Source organism: Notechis scutatus, chromosome 2, assembly GCF_049901735.1.
Source record: "Notechis scutatus isolate UNSWTSFEM ecotype Mainland chromosome 2, rNotScu1.2, whole genome shotgun sequence".
NCBI lineage: Eukaryota > Metazoa > Chordata > Lepidosauria > Squamata > Elapidae > Notechis > Notechis scutatus.
This window is the reverse complement of record NC_142010.1, coordinates 11,825,098-11,844,807: the sequence shown is the minus strand read 5'-3', so window position 1 is coordinate 11,844,807 and position 19,710 is coordinate 11,825,098. Positions and strand designations below refer to the sequence as shown.

Below are 19,710 nucleotides of genomic sequence, written 5' to 3'. Positions count from 1 at the left end.
GGCTTCCCCGCGCTTCCGTGCGCAGGCGCAAGCCCCGGAGCCCGGCTTAAGTGACTTCCCGAGCCCGCCCGAGTCTCCAGCTTTTCCCACCCCCTCCCCCAAGTTGGCGAGTTGGGCTGTCCCGCCCTCGTACTCCCGGCTCGGTCGGCGGGCCGCACCATGGCTTCGGCGGGGGTGGAGAAGCGGAAGCGGGTGAACCTGAGCGTGAAGCAGAAGCTGGAGCTGATCGAGAAGCTGGAGTCGGGCTGGTCGGTGGCGCGGGCGTGCGAGGAGTACGGCGTGAAGAAGCAGACGGTGTCGGACATCCGCAAGGCCAAGGAGAAGCTCAAGAGGTTCGTGCTGATGTGCGACGTGGATTCGACCGGCGGCGCGGCGGAGATCGGGGCCCGGAAGCACATGAAGATGTCCCAGGAGGCCTCCCTGGAAGAGGCCGTGCTCCGGTGGTACGTGGAGCAGCGGGCCGGCGGGGCCAAGGTCCGGCGGGTGGACCTCAAGGCGGCCGCCAACGCCATCGCCGCCGACATGAAGCTCGCCTTCAAGGCCAGCGACGGCTGGATCTGGCGCTTCTACAAGCGCCACGGCATCGACCACAAGCGGGCCTGCGCCGGGGAGGCCGCCCTCGCTGCTGCTGCCGCCAACGCCGAGGAAGAGGAGGCCGAAGAAGAAGAAGAGATGGCGCCGCTGGGCAGCGGCTTCTACAAGCGCTACATCATGTCGCAGATCAGGTGCGGTCGCCGCCTGCGTGTGGGCCCTCCAAGGCAGAGGTCTCCAAACATGGCCACTTTTAAGACTTGTGGACTTCAACTCCCAGAATTCCTCAGCCAGCTATGCTGGCTGAGGAATTCTGGGAGTTGAAGTCCACAAGTCTTAAAAGTGGCCATGTTTGGAGACCTCTGCTCCAAGGCGGCTTTGCAACGGGAACCAACGGTGGATCTGGGGATGCTGCAAAAGGCGGTTGAAGCCGCCTGTTTGTTTGTTTGTTTTTTATTCTCCAGGGCCGTTGTGGCTTTGACCGGTCACTAAAGGAACTGTCGTAAAGCGAGGACGGCCTCTGGAAAGCGACTTAGAAACCCGGGTCTCTTGCAATTGGCCACAGCCAACTCGCCACAGCCATGGCTAACACGCCACAGTCAACTCGCCACAGGACAACTCAGTGCGGGACAAGACTTGTTTTGTTTATGTATTTATTATGTTTGTCAGTCGCTTGCGAGATAATAGGTATAAGTATATAAACATGAGTAAGACCGCAGGGAATAGGTATGAATAAATGGGGACAATAGGACAGGGATGGTAGGCATGGTGGTGCCCCTTACAGACCTCTTAGGAATGGGGTGAGGTCAATAGTGCATAGTTTGATGTTAAAGAGGAGTCTTAACACTAATACCCAAAGAAATGGTGGGATAGAATCGTTAAAGAAAGGATGCAAAAGGAGGGGCAGAATGAAATGAGAATGGCAACAAAAATATATTTTTTTAAATTAAACCATTAAATAGAATTATTAAATTTCCCCGTGGCGAGTTGTCCCACAGCGAAGTGGCTGGGATGAATTGGCTACGGCAAGTTGGCTGTGGCGAGTTGTCCCATTCCCTTAGCCCCTGCAAGAGGACGTCTGCAGCTTGAGCCTCACACCTGGAAGTGCACACACTCACAACGCGCGCGCACACACACAACCACTCCTCTTTCCTAAATCACAGCTGAGCTCTGGAAGGGCATCCCTTAGAGTCAGAGTGTCTCTTGAAAAAATCAATTCCAACATGCCTTCCATTGAAGACCTGTATACTGCATAAGTCAAAAAGAATGTATTTATAGACCCCTCACATCCTGGACATAAATTGTTTCAACTTCTACCCTCAAAACGACACTATAGGGCACTGCACACCAGAACAACGAGACACAAGGACAGTTTTTTTCCCCAAACGCCATCACTCTGCTAAACAAATAATTCCCTCAACACTGTCCAACTATTTACAAAATCTGCACTACTATTACTATGAATCCTCCCATCCTTCCTGTCACCCGTCTCCTCCTGCTTATGACTGTATGACTGTAACCTTGTTTCTTGTATCCTTACGATTTTTATTGACTGTTTCCTAGCATGATTTGATTGCTTATTAGCAACCTATAACTATCATTAAGTGTTGTACCTTATGACTCTTGATGAGTGTATCTTTTCTTTTATGTACACTGAGAGCATATGCACCAGAGACAAATTCCTTGTGTGTCCAATCACGCTTGGCCAATAAAGAGTTCTATTTTATTCTAAAGCCGGGGTCCCCAACACACATGCCCCCGTGGCCTGTTCACAACCCAGACTGCACCAGTGAGCAAGTTGAGAGCTGCCCATGTGTGCGTTCCGGCCCTCCAACTCGAGTGGCCCAGTTGCAAATTGGGACGCAGCCTGGGGAGGTTAGGGACCCCTGCTTTAAGGGACACTCTTGAGTTTAACAGACATCCTTCCAGACAACCGTACCTGTTGCCTAGGCCACGACTGAATTTCCACGGTTGTCTGTGCATACTTCCAGGTCTGAGGCTCAAGCCGCAGACGTCCTAAGGGGGGCTAAAATAGCTTTAGGAGCTTAACTATCTCAACTTACAACTGTTCATTTAGTGACTGTTCAAAGCTGCAACAGCACTGGAAAAAAGGGACTTACAGCTGTGGCAGCATCCCCGTGGTCACATGATCAAAATTCAGATACTTGGCCATGGGCTCATTTATGACGGTTGCAGCATCTCAGAATCCCATTTTGCGATCAAGCCCAAGTCAACGGGGAAGCCGGATTCCCTTAATCACTTCACGACTGATTTAATAACTGGTGATTCGCTTAAGAACGGTGGTGAGACAGGTAGTAAAATGGGGCAAGGTCACTTCATAAATGTCTTACTTAGCAGTAATTGTGGCCTCCGTTGTAGTTGAGCCATAGGGCTCATCTAATCCAGAGGTGGGGAATTTACCGTATAGATACTTGCTCAGTCAAGAATGGGTGGAAATCACGTCCACCCTTCAGAAAGGTCCATGGTAGAGAAGAAGACTTCTTCTGAACAAGTCTGGAGACTTTCTGCATAATTAGAAAGGGGCTGTTAAAGTCCTTCATGCTTTACGGTTTGTAACGTTTTTTTTTGGATAGGTCATTGATCTTATGATATTTTATGCTAACTGCTATGCGAATATTGTTATTTTTAAATAAATACTGGTGGCTTTTAAGTGAAAAGCATAAGCTTTTTGCAATTTGGTGCTGTCTGGATGGGGATGGTGAATTTTCTTGCATGCTTACAATGACTGTGAAAACAGATTAACCGATGCATATCCAGTGACATACGTGTTGCAATTACTAAGGCTGATGCTAGTGTTTTGTTAACATTTTTTATTGTTTATGGCCCTGAAAATGACCGTTTAGGTAGCCAAACATGGTTACTAATATGAAATTGGCCAACCCTTATTGCTTATCACCACATTGCAATACGTATGGCACTGGGTATGCATCAGTTAATCTGTTTTCATAGTCATTGTAAGCATGCATTGTAAGAATGCAAGAAAATTCACAATCCCCATCCAAACAGCACCAAATTGCAAAAAGCTTATGCTTTTCACTTAAAAACCATCAGCATTTATTTAAATATAACAATATTTGCATAGCAGTTAGCATAAAATATCATAAAATCAATGACCTATCCCCCCCAAAAAAGTCATAAACCGTAAAACCATAAAGCGTGCAGGACTTTTTCACACAGCTACATGTTATGTTGATTATCTCAGCCCCAGCCCATAAGTGAAATGGCTTTAAGTCACCCTGGTATAAAAGCCATGTTCCAAATTGTGAAAGCTGAAGGAGCCAGAATCCTTTACTTGCTTATTTCATTCACGGTTCAGTAACAACCATGTTACTAACTTAAAAACTGCGGTAAGAAAAGTCATAAAAATGGGGCAAGACTCACTTAGGAAATGTCTTGCTTAGTGTTTTGGGCTCAGTCGTGGTCATAACTCATGGGCTACCTGTATCGGCTTCTTTATAATGCATTTCGAAGTATATTAGGTTCCTTAAGTTTGGTCTGCTAAATCTGATCTTTGAAAATTCTAGATCCAAGAGCAAAGAGGCGGCCGAGAAAGCAATGAAGGAGGGAAAACGTGCAGGTCCCCAGTGGAAAGGAGGGCCAGAAAATCCCACCAATCCAGTTCGGCCCTTGTATATTTCGGAACCAAAATTAGAAGAAACAAATCTAGGAAAACTCCCCTGTGAAATCCAGCCTGAGCAACCAGGATGGGGAGCGTCACAAAAAAGTAAAGAAGAGCCGTTCCGCGGGATGGAAGAACGCTGGGAAGCCCAGTGGCAGGAGTTCCTCAAGACCCTGCAACCTGCCTACAAAGGAGGAAGCAACCCAGGTTTTTCAGAGGCTTCACCTTGGGAAGACACCAAGGCCTTTCTAGCGTCCTTTGAGCAGGTGGCCCAAGCCTGCCAGTGGCCCTCAGAGCAATGGGTGGCCCATCTTCTGTCAGCGCTGAGTGGAGAAGCCGAAGAGGCCTTCCGAAGTCTGGAAGCCAGAGATCGGGACGACTATGGGAAGGTGAAGGCCGCCATCTTGCGAAGGGAAGCCCTGAAAATGGAGAGGCAACGCCAACATTTCCGGCAGTTCTACTGCCAGGAGGTGGGAGACCCCCGGAGGATCCACAGCCAACTCCAGGAGCTTTGTCTCCAGTGGCTGAGGCCGGAGAGACGCACCAAGGAGCAGATTCTGGAGCTGGTGATCCTGGAGCAGTTCCTGGCCAGCCTCCCATCGGACCTCCAGAGCTGGATCCGAGCAGGAGGAGCAGACACCTGTTCCCAGGCCGTGGCTCTGGTGGAGGAGTTCCTGAGGAGCCAGCAGGAGGTCAAATCAGAGTCATATGAGGTCGGTTTAAAGATGACAACTCCAGCCTTTTTTTTGCGTTACGGGACGTGGATTAGGTTGCTTAGACGCGCCCACAATTCTTCCCTTGAAAATTAGCTGCATTTGTAATATAGCAAGAGAGTGAGGGTGAAGCATTTTGGATTAGTTGAATTTCATTCCCTACAAAACATCACCAGAATGTGAGGGAGATGGGTGTGGTTTTTTTAATTATTTTTTTTTGATAAAATAAGAACAGATAGTCCTCGACTTAAGACTACTACTGAGCCCAAAATTTCGGTTGCGAACAAGACAGTTATTGAGTGAGTTTTGTCCCATTTTACACCTTTTCTTCCCCTAGTTGTGAATCGCGGCAGTTGTCAAGTTATTACCAGGGTGGTTAAGTAAAATCTGGCTTCTCTGTTGACTTTGCTTGTTGGAAGAAGGCAAACGGTGATAACATGATTTGCTTGCTTATTTGTATCCTATGACTATCATTAAGTGTTCTACCTTATGATTCTTGACATATATACCTTTTCTTTTTACGTACACTGAGAGCACATGCACCAAGTGTTGTGGTTCGCCGGCAGCCGGGGCAGCCGGCAGTGGAAGTGGACAGTGGGAAAGAAAGGGGACTAGTCAGGGAGTCTGGAGAGGACTCAGACGAGGGTCCTGCGTCCAATGCAGAGATGGGGCCAGGACCATCTGAGAGCGGGGTGCTGCCTTTGGAGCCTTTGGAGTCTGGCAGCAGCGAAGCAGAGGACCCAGGGGAGCCTGTTCCCAGTGCGCGTATGCGCAGAGCTGCTAGAAGGCGAGAGCAGCTGAAACAAAAGGGCAACTCGGGAGTAAGGCTGGGAGGTGATTGCCCCTCCCATAAGGGATAAAAGTCAGACCTCAATGACGAAATCTTTGCAGGAAGCAAAGTAGTTTGGTAGATTCCGAAGCTCTGTGTACTCTGGTTGTTGTTTTTTCTGGTACTTCAGTTGGTTTCTTTTATAATTAATTGGATACTTCTGTTTTTGGCAGCATTCCACAGCAGTGAAAGGTGTGTGCTTATCTTGGGGAACTGTTTAAGATTAGTTCTGGCTGGGAATGAAAGCAGTTCCCAGCGTTGCAATAAAATAAGTTTCGCTTTTAAAACAAGTTTGTGAATAATTATGTTTGACGAAGCCTGGGTCAAAACACCACGACAAATTCCTTGTGTGTCTAATCACACTTGGCCAGTCATTCATTCATTCACGACCCCATCATGTTCATGATGATTGTGAGTTGGTGGCTCTGACAACCATCATGAATATGAACGAGTGGTCAAGAGTCTGAATTATGATGACGTGACCACAGGGATGCTGCAATAGTTGTGAGCGTGAAAAACGGTCATGGGTTTATTTTTTTCCAGTGCCGTTGTAACCGAACCGTCACAAAGTGAGAGATTTTTAAGTCATGGACTACCTATGTATTAAGGCGCAGCTTTGTAGTGCAAAACAAAAGCAACATTTGGGAGGGGCTAAATGGACAGTTTTTAGGCCAGGAGGGCCGTCTCATTAGGGTTCAACTTGCTGTGGGAAAACTCACCGTGGGACAAGCGTTAACGCTAATAGAGAAGAAATAGTGGAATAGAATCGTTAAAAGAAAGGATGCCAAAGAAGCAGGGATGGGATTCAAAAATCTCGGCAACCGTTTTGCTTCCCAGTTGCTGGGTGGGCCTGGCCATGGTGGACGTGGCCTACCGGTACTTCCGGGAGGGCCATTTTTCACCTTCCCCAGAGTCCGGAGGCTTCCCTCAGGCGTCTGGGAGGGCGAAAACCTTGGGTTCTGGAGTCCCTGTGGAAGCCGGAAACAGGCCCGTTTCTGGACTTCCAGTAGGGCTATTTTTCTCTCTCCCAGAGCCTCCGCGCAGACCCTGCACTTACTTACCTGTATCAAAAAATGGGCCGCGTGGAGACTCCTGGTTGGGGGCTGGTTGGTTCAAATACCGGTTTGGCGAACCAGGTGCAGATTTAACATCCTATTCACCCGAACCAGTCCGAATTTGGTGGAATCCCACCCCTGCAAAGAAGGGACAAAAATGAAATGTGAATGACAGAAATAAAAATATTTTTAAAATCATTTTAAATAATTTCATTGAATCATCGTCTTGTCCCATAGCGGAATTATCGTGTAGTGAGTCGGCCATGGTGAGTTTAGAAGGTGGATGTGGGAAGTTGACCTTGGCAAGTTGGCCATGGCGAGTTGTCCCATTCCGCCTCATTGATCTCAAGGGCTTCAGATAGCGGTACAAACGGTGTGAACTTTTCAGACACTATCACAGTTGTGCATGTATCCGTCAGAGAGTCCGTCTCTGCAATTCTGGTTGCCAAAGCTAATTGAATCCCATAATTGTTATTAAAGGCAATTGTCAGGACTCCAACTAATCCACCCCCATTCAAATCATAAGTCTCTAGCCGCATCTCTCAGACAGACATGATATTCTTCCGATTAAAATCAGAATTCCGATTTTTTTGGGAATCGCCCCCCCTTTTTCTCCTCCTTCCCCTTCCCTCGGAGGCCCGAGTCAGGAGTTGCTACCGCTGGCGCGGCTCTGCGTGGCTCCAGTCCCGCGTTGCCTCAGGAAGGGAAAGGCAAAAGGAAGAGCGCGGCGGCGCTTGCAACGGCAGCAGCGGCTCCTGGTTTTGCCTTTCCTTCCTGAGGCAACGCGGGACTGCAGCCGCGCGGAGCCGCGCCAGCGGTAGCAACTCCTGACAGCCCCAGCCGGATACCTGAGTGGAGCGGCGGAGCCCAGGCGGGCGGTGCGAGCGGAGCCCGGGCGGGCGGCAGGTGGTGCGGCGGAGGCCACTGAGCGGCAGGAAAAGGGAGCTGGGCAGCGATTTCTTGGCGCGCGGTGGGGGGATCTCTTTTGGCCGGCCCCGATTTTTTTTTCAGAGGGGAATATCATGCCTGCTCAGAGTAAAAAAAAAAATTAAAATTAGGAGTGGCCATGTTGGCGTTAGCTGGGTGCAGCCGACACTAAATTACATCATTCATTTCCCCCTTGACCCTAGTCTTCCTCCCACTCCCTGGATGTATATTCTCCAATGGGACACATCCATAGCCAAGAGTCATCAATCATGCTCTCCAGTAATATTCTTGCGCGCTGACGGCTTTGGGCTGCCAAGGCGATTATCTGAGGCATTTAAGGAATGCACTGCTGTCCCCCACTCCCTTTCTGCTGACAACTGAAAAGGCCAAAGGACAGCAATTGCCTACCAGCATCCCACAACCAAAGTCAGCGGGGAAGGTGGCAGGATATGGCAAGTCTCAAGCCAGCAAGAAGGGCTGCCGAGTGGGAGCAGGGTGACAGGGTTTGAAGAGGGCAGGATAGGCATAGTTGGGGCAGGAAGGGGGGGGCAGCACAGGAATGTGCCGTGAGGGGATGTGAGTGAGAAGAGACCTGTCCCAGCAACTTTCGACCTTCCCTGTCGGTTTGCCCAGTGACCTTCCGAGGAAGTTGGCGAAGAAGATTGCAAACGGTGATCATACGATCGCAGGACGCTGCAATCAATCATGAATGCAAACTGGTTGCCAAGAGCCCAGGTCACAATCAGGTGACCTGGAGGATGCCGAGAAGGCCAGAAACTCCAAGGACCGGTTGTATCTCATTAGGATTATCCTAACTCAGTGATGGCTAATCTATGACACGCGTGTCACTCATGACCACGCCGAGGCACTTTGACTGACACGCCTGTTGGTGTGGGGAAAACCTGCACATTTAGAGGCTGCCTGTGCTCTGCTCCAATCCCTGCTCCCTGCTTGTTGCGTGGGGCGTGGTGTCACCGCTGCCGCAAGATCTTTGCAGCAGAGAACCAGTTTTAACCGCCATAAACTGAGGTTTGTCAGTTTCATTACCTCAGGAACGCTATAGGAGGAAAGGAGATCCATGAGGTTCACAGCCCTGTAAGGTGGCCTTCCGATCCCCACATCCTGCACCTGCAGCCCTGAGACCAGGAAGGCGAGTTTCACAGCCCTGTGTGATCACCCCAGCCCAGTCCGTCATAAACCAAATTATTGATATTTCTTGAAGTGACACACGACCCGAGGAAGGCTACACTTTTTCCCGATTTTCGACACACCAAGCTGAAAAGGTTAGCCATCACTGTCCTAACTGGACTGGAGGCTAAAACAATGAAGAATGATGGCAGGAAGTGGCAGGGGTGGGATTCTACCAATTCGCACCCACTCCCAAGAACCAGTTGTTAACATTCCAAGCAGTTCAGAGAACCGGTTGTTAGGAGAAATTACTGGCCTAATCCTGTAAGGAAGATAGGAAGGAAACATTCTGGTGTTGCTTACAGAAACTGCCTCTCCGTTAACCCTTATTACATTCTTGGCAGGACGAGACTTCCTGTCTCAGGAACGTCTCTGGAGGTTTTTTTCCCCCTCCTTTGCTGGTACTTTGCTTCTGTGGAGGGACCATTCAAAGTTACAATGGCACTGAAAAAAGTGACTAATTTTGAACTGTTGCTGAATGAAAGGTTGTAAATCAATGAGCTGTTTGTGTCGCTAAGTCAGATTTTGGACTGTTGCAGGGGCCAGGGCTGATCCAGGAGGTGGCAGTGAGTTTTCTCACCTCTGAGCAGACTCCGTTAATTCCCGCAGAGAGGAAGATCAAGCAAGAAGAGGAGGATAGCGGCAATTCAGAAGGTAAGATAAATGTGTTAGACTAGCACACACAACTCTTAATGACCTAAGTGCCCACTGTAACTACATAGCCAAAAAGGCGCTAAGAGTTGTTAACCTAATCTTACATAGCTTTTTCTCTGGTAATAATATGCTAATAACTAGATCATTTGCTAGACCAATACTTGAATACAGCTCATCAGTCTGGAACCCACATTACATATCTGATACTAACAGAGTTGAGAAAGTCCAGAACTATTTCACAAGAAGAGTTCTCCACTCCTCTACTCGTTGCAGAATATCTTATGCCACCAGACTCAAAATTCTAGACCTAGAAAACCTAGAACTACGCCGCCTTCAGTCCGATCTAAGTATAGCATATAAAATCATACATTGCAATGTCCTACCTGTCAATGAATACTTCAGCTTCAACCATAACAACACAAGAGCGAACAGTAGATACAAACTCAAGGTTAATCGCACCAAACTTGATTGCAGGAAATATGACTTCAGCAACAGAGTGGTCAATGTCTGGAATACTCTACCTGACTGTGGTTTTTTTCCCCAAACCCCAAAAACTTTAACCTTAGACTGTCTACTATTGACCTCACCCCTTTCCTAAGAGGTCTGTAGGGGGCTTGTATAAGTGCACCAACGTGCCTACCGTCCCTGTCCTATTCTTTCTTTTATTTCTTTTATTATTTTTTTCTTATATGTATCCATGTATTCATAACTATGTTTTTACTTATACCTATTATCTTGTAAGCAGTTGACAAAAATAAATTAAATAAATAAACAAACTCAGATCGCTTGCCAGGATAGATACCCATGAGAGGACCCAAAAGTTTATCCTGAAAGACGTTATAAAGCTTTGTTTATTTTAGGAATCGTGACACAACACAGATTAGTAACAGAACGGAAACAAAATTGAAAAGAGCCAACGAGAGACCAGTATTAAGGGGATTGAAGTCCTTTTTTTCAGTGCTGTTGTAGCTTGGAACTACAGGTAGTCGAGGACTACCTGTATAACTTATTATCATTTAGATTTATTTCCTATTTTTTTCTCCCAGGGCCTCATGGCAGCATGAATCTTAACCTCTCCTCCCATGTTCTTCTGTTCTGAAGAAGAGCTGAGGAAGCTTCTTGGATGAGAAGCGAAACGTCTTCAAAGAAAAAAAACCAGAAAGTCCAGCGGCCTCTTGAAAAAAGCACTTTGGGGACATGCTTACGCGGTGTAAACCTCCCAGAGTGTGTTATAAAACAGAGGTTGCCAACCAGGGGTATGTGGTCCACTGGTGGTCCGTGAGAAAATTTTGGTGGTTCCGCAACGCACCCTTGTCTGCAACAGGGGTGATGCTGGTAGCGGATGGACTGACGCGGGTGGGGAGGGAGGGTAGCGCGCGGGAGGTCGTGGCATCAGAGCCCTTCCCGGGTGTTCCCTGGCCTGCAAGGGGAGGGCGCGATCTCCTGCGCCCGTCCCCTCAGGAGCTGCAAAGCCCCCGCCGGCCCTCTGGCAGCCGCCAAGCCCCTTCCCACCATGCTTCGCTTCCTCCTCGCCAGAAGCGCTCACGCCCCCAAGTGGGAAGGAGCAGGCTTGGCGGGGGCCAGAGGGGCGCTGAGCGCTTTGTGGCTCCTGAAGCGAGGGGTCGAGCCCTCCCCGCCTTGCAACATCTTCACCTGGGGGCATTGCTGGCAGCCGCTTCCTGCGGCTCGGGACCTCCGGTGCTGCTCAGCCTTCTCGATGCGCGGAGGCAGGAGGCAGCAGCCACGAGACGGGTTTGCTAGGGAGATTTCAGGATTGCCGCACCTCCCCGGCCAGCCATCTGGTCTTCAGCACGTGGCTGGTCGGCCTCTGGACCTCAGATTCCCACCACCCAGGACTAGTTTAGAGGTTCCTTCCTCCGCCTCCCCATCCTCAGGGACAGAGAGAGAGAGAGAGAGAGAAGACAGAGAGAGAGGGAGGGAGGGAGAGAAAGAGGGAGAAAGGAAGAAAAAGAGAGAGGGAGGGAGGGAAAGAGATGAGAGATCTCTGTGTTTTGTTTTCTGTGGGAAACGGGTCCAAATGACTCTTTGAGTATTTAAGGCTGCAGAAACAGGCAGCCAAGCTAAGTGCCTGAAGGACCCCATCCCATCAGTGGGAGTCCAGGCGCTTCAGCGAGCGGCATGCTGGATTCATATTAGTGGTCTGCGGAATTTAAAATTATGAGTTTGGTAGTCCCTGAGGTCCAGAAGGTTGGAGTCCCCTGCTATAAAGCCTTATCCACATACATTAAAACAAGCAGGATTGAGAAATTTTTAGAATAAGAGAGAGAGGGGAAGCACTGCGTGGCTCTCAAGGTTGGATTACAGGTAGTCCTTGACGTACCACTTAGTTCATTTAGTAACTATTTGAACTGGGGGAAAAAATGATGACCATTTTTCACACTTACGACCTTTGTAGCATCCCCGTGATCGTGTGTTCCGAATTCAGGTGCTTGGCAGCTGGTTCATACTTACGACCGTTGCTATGTCCCGAGGTCACGGAATTCCCTTTTGCAAACTTTTGACAAGCAAAATCAATGGGGAAGCCAGATTCGCTTACATTACTACCCCATTACTAATTTAACAATTCACTTAGCCATTATTCACAATTTACTTAACAATTATTCAGTGATTCACTTAACAATTATTCACAATTCACTTAACAATTATTCAGTGATTCACTTAACAATTATTCAGTGATTCACTTAACAATTATTCACTGATTCACTTAACAATTATTCACTGATTCACTTAACAATTATTCAGTGATTCACTTAACAATTATTCAGTGATTCACTTAACAATTATTCAGTGATTCTCTTAACAATTATTCACAATTCACTTAACAATTATTCAGTGATTCACTTAACAATTATGGCAACAAAGGTCATAACATGGGGGCAAAACTGAGTTAAATCAGAAATTTTAGGCTCCATTGTGGTCGTAAGCCGAGGGCAACCTGTAGTCTACATCTGTAAAGAAGAATTCCAGGATTTCTTGTGGAGTCTGTTTCCTGATCTGGCCTACATCGAAGGGCTCACATACAGTAAATCTGACTTACATATTGCCTGGGGAACTCTAAGGCCCTGACTCTCTCCCCTTCAGACGATAAGAATGAACTTTTGAAAGCTGGGTATGTCAACAAGACTCTTTATTGCAAAGGAAAAAGATCCAAGTGACGTTAAAAGCAGGGTCTAATGTGTCTCCAGCTATGCAGCTTAGATAAAGGGAGTTAGTCCCCTTAGTCCGGTGTGGTTTTCCTCAATACAAAGAAGCAACATGTTAATTCCCCCCACCCCACTTTTTCTCGGAACGTAGTTGAGAAGAGCTTCCCAGGAAATTTCTTTCAGAGCTGGAATTTTTATGGCCCCCTCTTCTCCTCTTGCTATCTCTCCAAGAGGTAACAAGTTTCCAGGCATCTGGGCTCCAGTCCCCCAGTTGTATAAGAATTAAGATATTCAGGTTACATACAAGAATTAAGATATTCAGGTTACATCAAAAAGGATTATTCGTATCAAACTCCCCCTCCCCTTCTTCTTCCAGCGAAGAATGGCAGATACACAGATCTGACATAGAACAGTGGCCTCAACAACTCTCTAAAAAGAATGCAAATGACCAGCTGTCCGCAAAGGAATAAAAATCCTTCTAATCTCCACCATCCAGGCAGAGCTGAAGAAGCTTCTTGGATGAGACGGAAAAGAAGAAAGTCCAGGTGCCTCTTGAAAAAGCACCTCTTTGGGAGTGGCTGTCGAGTGGCCCAGAACAACATAGATGTAGATCAGGGGTCGCCAACCTTTTGGACCTCAGGGACCACCAAACTCAATATTTCAAATCCCGGAAACCCCTAATGTGAATTTTGACCGACGTGGCTTGCTGACATTGGTGGGAGAAAGGAGAGAAAGAGAGATCTGATCTAACCTCGGAGGGCTGGTGATGTTCTCACACTCACTCTCTCTCTCTGTCTCTCTCTCTGTCTCTGTCTCTGTCTCTCTCTCTCTCTCTCTCTCACACACACACACACACACACACACACACAAACAGAGAGATCCCTCACACATACACCCACCCTCCAAGGCAACCCCATTCCTAGCCTGCTTTGAGCTCCGTTCCTAGAGGGAGGGGGCGAAAAAAAAGAAAGAAAGATCCTATCTAACCTTGAGGGCTGATGATTTTCTTTCTCTTTCTCTCTCTCTCTCTCCCTCACACACCCTCACCCCCTCCATGGCAGCCCCATTGCTAACCTGCTTTTTGAGCTCCGTTCTCAGTCTGCACACAAGGAAAGCAGCCAAAAGTCTTTCTTTCTCTCCCCCCCCAAACTCCGCCAGAAATAAGTCTTCGCTGCTGCAGCCTCTTGGAGCAGGATGCCTTGCAGGGTCCCCAAGACTCATTTCTGGCAGAGTTTGGGGGAGAGAAAGAAAGACTTTGGCTGCTTTCCTTGCGTGCAGCCAAAAAACAGGAGAAGAAAGAAGCAGAAAGAAGCAGCCACCGGTGGCCAGGCAAGTTCCTCCCTCCGCCCTCCCCTCTCTACCTCGTGTTGTTCCTAATGCAAGCGACAGAGGCCTTGTGTTCCTGTGGGCCATGTGGGTGGTGCAGCCTTGTGTTCCCCGCAGCCTGGATTAATTGCTTTGGGGGGGGGGTGTGTGCTTTGGGGTGGCATTTCTCTGTGGACCACCAAAATATTCTCGTGGACCACCAGTGGGCCGTGGACCACTGATTTATATTGACTGTTTCCTAGTATGATTTGATTGCTTATTGTACCCTATGACTATTATTAAGTGTTGTACCTGATGTGTAGAATTGTAATTGCAGGAATGTTCCTATCTCGGATGGCAAACCTCAGGTAAAGAATGTTTCCAAGCAAATACAACTCAGGCAAACAAAGTCACTAATCTAAAGGAGGATTAGAGAGAGGAAGCAAACATATGTTAATTGTGTTAATTACTATGCTAAACAGTAACGAAAGTTAAGCAGTAACCAAAGTTAACCAATGTTGGAGGATTACTAAAAATGTGCATAAATGCAAGACTAGACTCCAATAAAGTTCATCATGATTCAGTTGATCATGATCAAACACCTCGACTGCCTCGTCATTACAACACTTATGATTCTTGATGAATGTATCTTTTCTTTTATATACCCTGAGAGCATTTGCACTAAGAGAAATTCCTTGTGTGTCCAATCACACTTGGCCAATAAAGAATTCTATTCTAGTCTAGTCTCTAGTCTCTAGTCTCTAGTCTCTAGTCTAGTCTAGTCTAGTCTAGTCTAGTCTAGTCGAGATGTTAACTCCCCCAAAAATCATTTTCAAGTTTTGGAAGTTTGGCTGGAGACCTCATGATTTAATTGGGGTAACTGCCGGAATCCTGACAGTAGAAAGGAATCAATAAATAGCATTTCCTAAGCTCGGAGTCTGAGCACTGATCCAGCAGGAAGCAGCAGCTTAGCCAGTGAGGGATATAGATCGTTGATCTGAAAATCAGGTCCTTGGCTCTCTGAGTCACTTCTGTCTCCCCTCTCTTCCAGCCGCCGCTACGTGGATCGTTGAGTCGAAAGAGAGGGATGACACCGAGTCTGTGAAGCTCCAGGGGTCTCCTTGGGACAGCCTCCCCAAACCCCAGGAGGACAGAGACACCCCGGTGAGCCGCGACGCCGTTTTGAAGCAGAAGGGAGAAGATGGCTCAAGCCAGCCCATGGCTGAAATCTTTCCCCTGGCAGGAGAGGAGAGAAACCTAAGCCCTCCGGCGATCAAGAAGCGGTACGGGATCCGGGGGAAGAAGACTTGCTCCGTCTGCAGCAAGACCTTCAGCCGGAGCACGGTGCTGGCCGCGCACCAGAGGACCCACACGGGCGAGAAGCCGTTTGCCTGCCAGAACTGCGGGAAGTGCTTCAGCTTCAAGTCGGCCCTGGTTGTGCACGAGAGGACCCACACAGGCGAGAGGCCCTATTCTTGCGATCGGTGCGGGAAAAGCTTCTCCGTCAGCTGGGTCCTCACCAGGCACTACCGAGTCCATGCTAAAAATGAGCAGACGGGCTGTTTGGAGTGCGGGAAGAGCTCCAGCCAAAAGTCTCAGCTGCTCAGCCATCAGAAAGTCCACGTCGGGAGGGAGGAGCCCTTCCGATGGACCCAGCCGGGGGAAGCCTTTGGTGGGTGCGCTGTGACCATTAAGAGACAGGAAGTTTCCCGCTCTGGGGCGGCGAAGCCCTTTGGCTGCCCAGATTGCGACAAGTCCTTCAACACCTCCTCCCAGTTGGACAGGCACCACCGGGTGCACACGGGGGAGAGGCCATTCACCTGCTCCGAGTGCGGGAAGAGCTTCAGGCAGTGGCAGATCCTGATGGTGCACAAGAGGATTCACACGGGCGAGAAGCCGTTTAAGTGTGCCGTCTGCGGGAAATGCTTTTCCAACCAGGCCAGCCACATCCGGCACCGGAAAGTCCACGCGGGGGAGAGGCCGTACCCCTGCGCCCTCTGCGGGAAATGGTTCCCCCATCACACGGTCCTCGTGAAGCACCAGAAAATCCATGCCCGGGAAGCCTTAAACAGTCGCAAGGGGGTGGAGGAGGTGGCGGGGAAGGAGGAGAAGGAGGAGCGAGCGAAAGAAATTTAATAAAAGGAGAGTGGAGTGCTCTAGGTTTGGGAAGTTGGGACCGTAAGGCATCCTTTCCTTAATAGCCCTGTGGCCTCCAGATGTGTGGAACCGCTGGCCACTTTGGGTGGAAGGGTCAAGGGTTGTACTGGATTTCTGAATATAACTAGGTTTAGGAAGGCTTGGCCTTGTTCAAGAGGCAACTCCGCAGCGTGTGGCCGTACAGGCTCTTGCGGAGCGCTTGGTGGGCTCCAGTTCTTGATGTCTGCCCCAGCACTTGTGTAGGAGAAGGGCCCATCCCCCGGCTGAGACGTTCGAGAGCCCTCCTGATGTTTGTATCTGGGAGCTTACGTTGGATGGGTTTCTCAGTTGGGTGATGAGGGATTATTGAATGCCTGTGAAGTTGATAGTCTCAGGGGTTTAGGATCTTTACGCTATAGGCCAGAGGTCCCCAAACTTGGCAGCCTGAAGACTTGTGGACTTGTTGAAGTCCACAAGTCTTAAAAGCTGCCAAGTTTGGGGACCCCTGCTATACGCTGTAGCGACTCAGTGAAGCAGTTGATAGAAGATAAGGTATCTTTGTAATGGTTGCATTGTCAACTCGTAAAGCATTCCTATGCCTGTTTTAGTAGTTGCCATAAAAAAAAGGGGGTGGTGGTGGAAGGAAATCTGGAAGAGCAGTTGAAAGCAAAAGTACATTCCAACTCTTATCTTTAAAAGACTGTAACTAAAATACCAGTTTTTGCCCGCAAATATATTTAGTTGGAGAACGTGATTGATGACACCCAGCCTGTGAATGTGCTCAATTGGAGAATCTGGTTTATGAGTCACACAGGGGGAAGGGGGGAAACAGGGTCACAGGGAACGGTAAATTACATATGCCAGAGTTGGCATCATACAGGACAATGCCAGTTATGTCGCCTCTAATGAATCCTTTGAAGTTTTTGTGAAGTTTGGCTTGAGAATCCTGATTTCATTAGAGCGATTGCTGGAATCTTGACATGCATTTTTATTGCCTAATATGCTGTTCCTCTGCTGGGTGACTGGGGGATTCTGGGAGTTGTAGTCCACCTATCTTAAAACTTGCCAGGGTTTGTAAACACTGGCCTTACAACATGGGCGGGCATAATATAAGAAACGCGTTTTGTTTGGGGTTGCAGTTTGGAAGTTTGGTTGAACCATCTTGGGTGGGCTGCAATTGGGAAAAATAGCCTAATATCTGGAACTGGGCTTGTTCAGATTTTGGCTGACACAAAACCCCAGAGGTATTTTATGGGGCAAGTTAGCACAACACTCGAACCCTACTCACCTGTCTTCTTCCCACCCATGGCATGTGTCTCAAGTGCCCAACTAGGGAAAGGAAAGTGCTGGGAGGATGGGAGGTGAGTCTATAGGACCTTACCCTGCCCTTCATTTTTCCTCCTTTTCCTTGTCTCCCCTTAGTAACCATCACCACAATCAACATTCTTGATTTTTCTCCATAGTCCCTGCCAACACAGCTTGGCCTAGAATGCACTTATGCCCATTTGGACCTGGATGCGAAATCATGCAGAGAAGAGTCGATGTGCAGGATGTTTAGTGCCACCCCTAATAGCGAATTTGGGGCTATCTCGGAAAGCTTAAGAGTGGTGAGATCTGTTTAGTACTTGGATGGGAGACCACAAGGAAATCTTCAGGACTGCAGGCCATACTGGGATCTAAAAAAAAAAATTAAAAAAAATTCCAGATGGCAGTATTAGTAAACCATACGAATATTGGTGCCAAGCAAAATATGCGGACACACCTGTGAAATGAACAAGAGTTGAGCTCAACTTTATGTTTGTATGGTCTAGTAGTATATAGCATAGGAATTGGGAGCAAATGGGAGAAAAAAACACCTCAGAATATATATTTTTTCCTCCCCAATTTCATTCTGTTTTTAGGTTCATTTTGCTTTAATGAGGTTTCTGACGTTGAAGGTTGTTGTCATTCCCTCAAAATTGCCACATTGAGAAGCTAATGTGTGTCATAGAAACTAATTAAAAAGGAATTAGAAATATTATTAGCCTGACTCTGAAGTTTATTTTCTTCTTCCCTTATTGTTGCTTTTCTCTTCTTTCTTATAAAGTTTTTATTTTTTTACAACAAACATACAAACAAAACATAAAAAACATAAAACCATCTTTCAATTATATATATCAGGCATGATATTCCGCTCTGAAAAAAAAATCGGGGCCGGCCAAAAGAGACCCCCGCGCCCGGGGAGTGCCCACTGCTTTCCCTCGCCAGGGCCGGGCGGTGGCGTGTTGCACGGAGGCTGGTCTGTGGCTGGCCCAGCTCCCTTTTCCTGCCGCTCAGCGGCCTCCGCTCGCACCGCCCGGGCTCCGCTCAGGTATCCGGCTGGGGCTGTCAGGAGTTGCTACCGCCGCACAGCTCCAGCTCCAGTCCGCGTTGCCTCGGGAAGGGAAAGGCAAAACCAGGAGCCGCTGCTGCCGTTGCAAAGCGCCGCCGCGGCTCTTCCTTTTGCCTTTCCCTTCCTGAGGCAACGCAGGACTGGAGCGCGTGGAGCCGCGCCAGCAACTCCTGACTCGGGGCCTCCGAGGGGAGGGGAAGGAGGAGAAGAAGGAGGGGGGATTCCCCAAAAAATCGGAATTCCGATTTTAATTGGAAGAATATCATGCCTGATATATACGCTTTTCTTTTCTCAGTCCTGGTTCACCATGGCCTCAAAAGGCTCCCTCAGAGAAACTGAGGTTCTACATTGACTGGAATCGCCCATTCAGTCATTGACCAATTTTTCAGAGAGGGTGGTATTCAGGCAGAACAATGATATGCTGGGAAAAGAATAACAAGGACATTGGAGGCCAAAGCCCTTTATGGCGGGGGAGACGGACGACTGGTGGCCCCTTAATGACTTGTGGACTTCAACTCCCAGAATTCCTGAACCAGCCATGCTGGCTCATGAATTCTGGGAGTTGAAGTCCACAAATCATAAAGGGGCCATTCCAGAGGTGGTATTCAGCAGGCTCTGACCAGTTCTGGAGAATCGGTAGATGAAATTTTGAGTAGTTCGGAGAACCAGCAAATATCACCTCTCCTGACTGGAGATGTTACAGTATCCTTCCCCTGCCACGCCCACAAGAACCGGTTAGTGGTCCCTGGGATTTAAAATTATGAGTTTGGTGGTCCCTGAGGTCCAAAAGGTTGGCGACCCCTGCTCTATGATGCAGCAGTAAGAAGGTCCCCAGCAGTTTTTCATCCAGTTGTTCCCTGAAAAGCCTCAGGTAGTATAACCTCTGCTGGGCCCGTTTGACCAGGGCTGCAATGTGAGCATCCCAGGTCAGGTCCTCTTTTTATGGTAACTTCCAGAAACTTAAAACTGACCCCTTGCTCCACTTGGTCTCCATTGATAAGCAAAGGCTGGTTGTCTGATCTGTTTCTTAACCCATGGAACTTTACCTATGGAACAGCTTGCCTTTCATTTTATTTTTACAACAAAAACAACAAATAAAGCCATCTTTCTGTTTTACAGTGTGTCGGTTGGGTACATATATCTTTTGTGCATAGTAGCATTGTTTTATATTTATTTGATTAGATTCATAAACCATTC

At 48.2% G+C, this 19,710-nt stretch overlaps 1 protein-coding gene across 1 annotated transcript; it reads left to right on the top strand.

Annotated features, from left to right (window-relative positions):
* The first annotated feature begins 159 nt into the window (after positions 1-159).
* Positions 160-18,162, top strand: LOC148131756 (uncharacterized). Its single transcript, XM_087958831.1, has 5 exons — positions 160-725; positions 4,077-4,884; positions 9,423-9,537; positions 10,862-10,893; positions 15,015-18,162. The coding sequence occupies exons 1-5, from the start codon at positions 160-162 to the stop codon at positions 16,140-16,142; spliced, it is 2,649 nt and encodes an 882-aa protein (XP_087814957.1). The 3' UTR covers positions 16,143-18,162.
* The last annotated feature ends 1,548 nt before the right edge of the window (positions 18,163-19,710 follow it).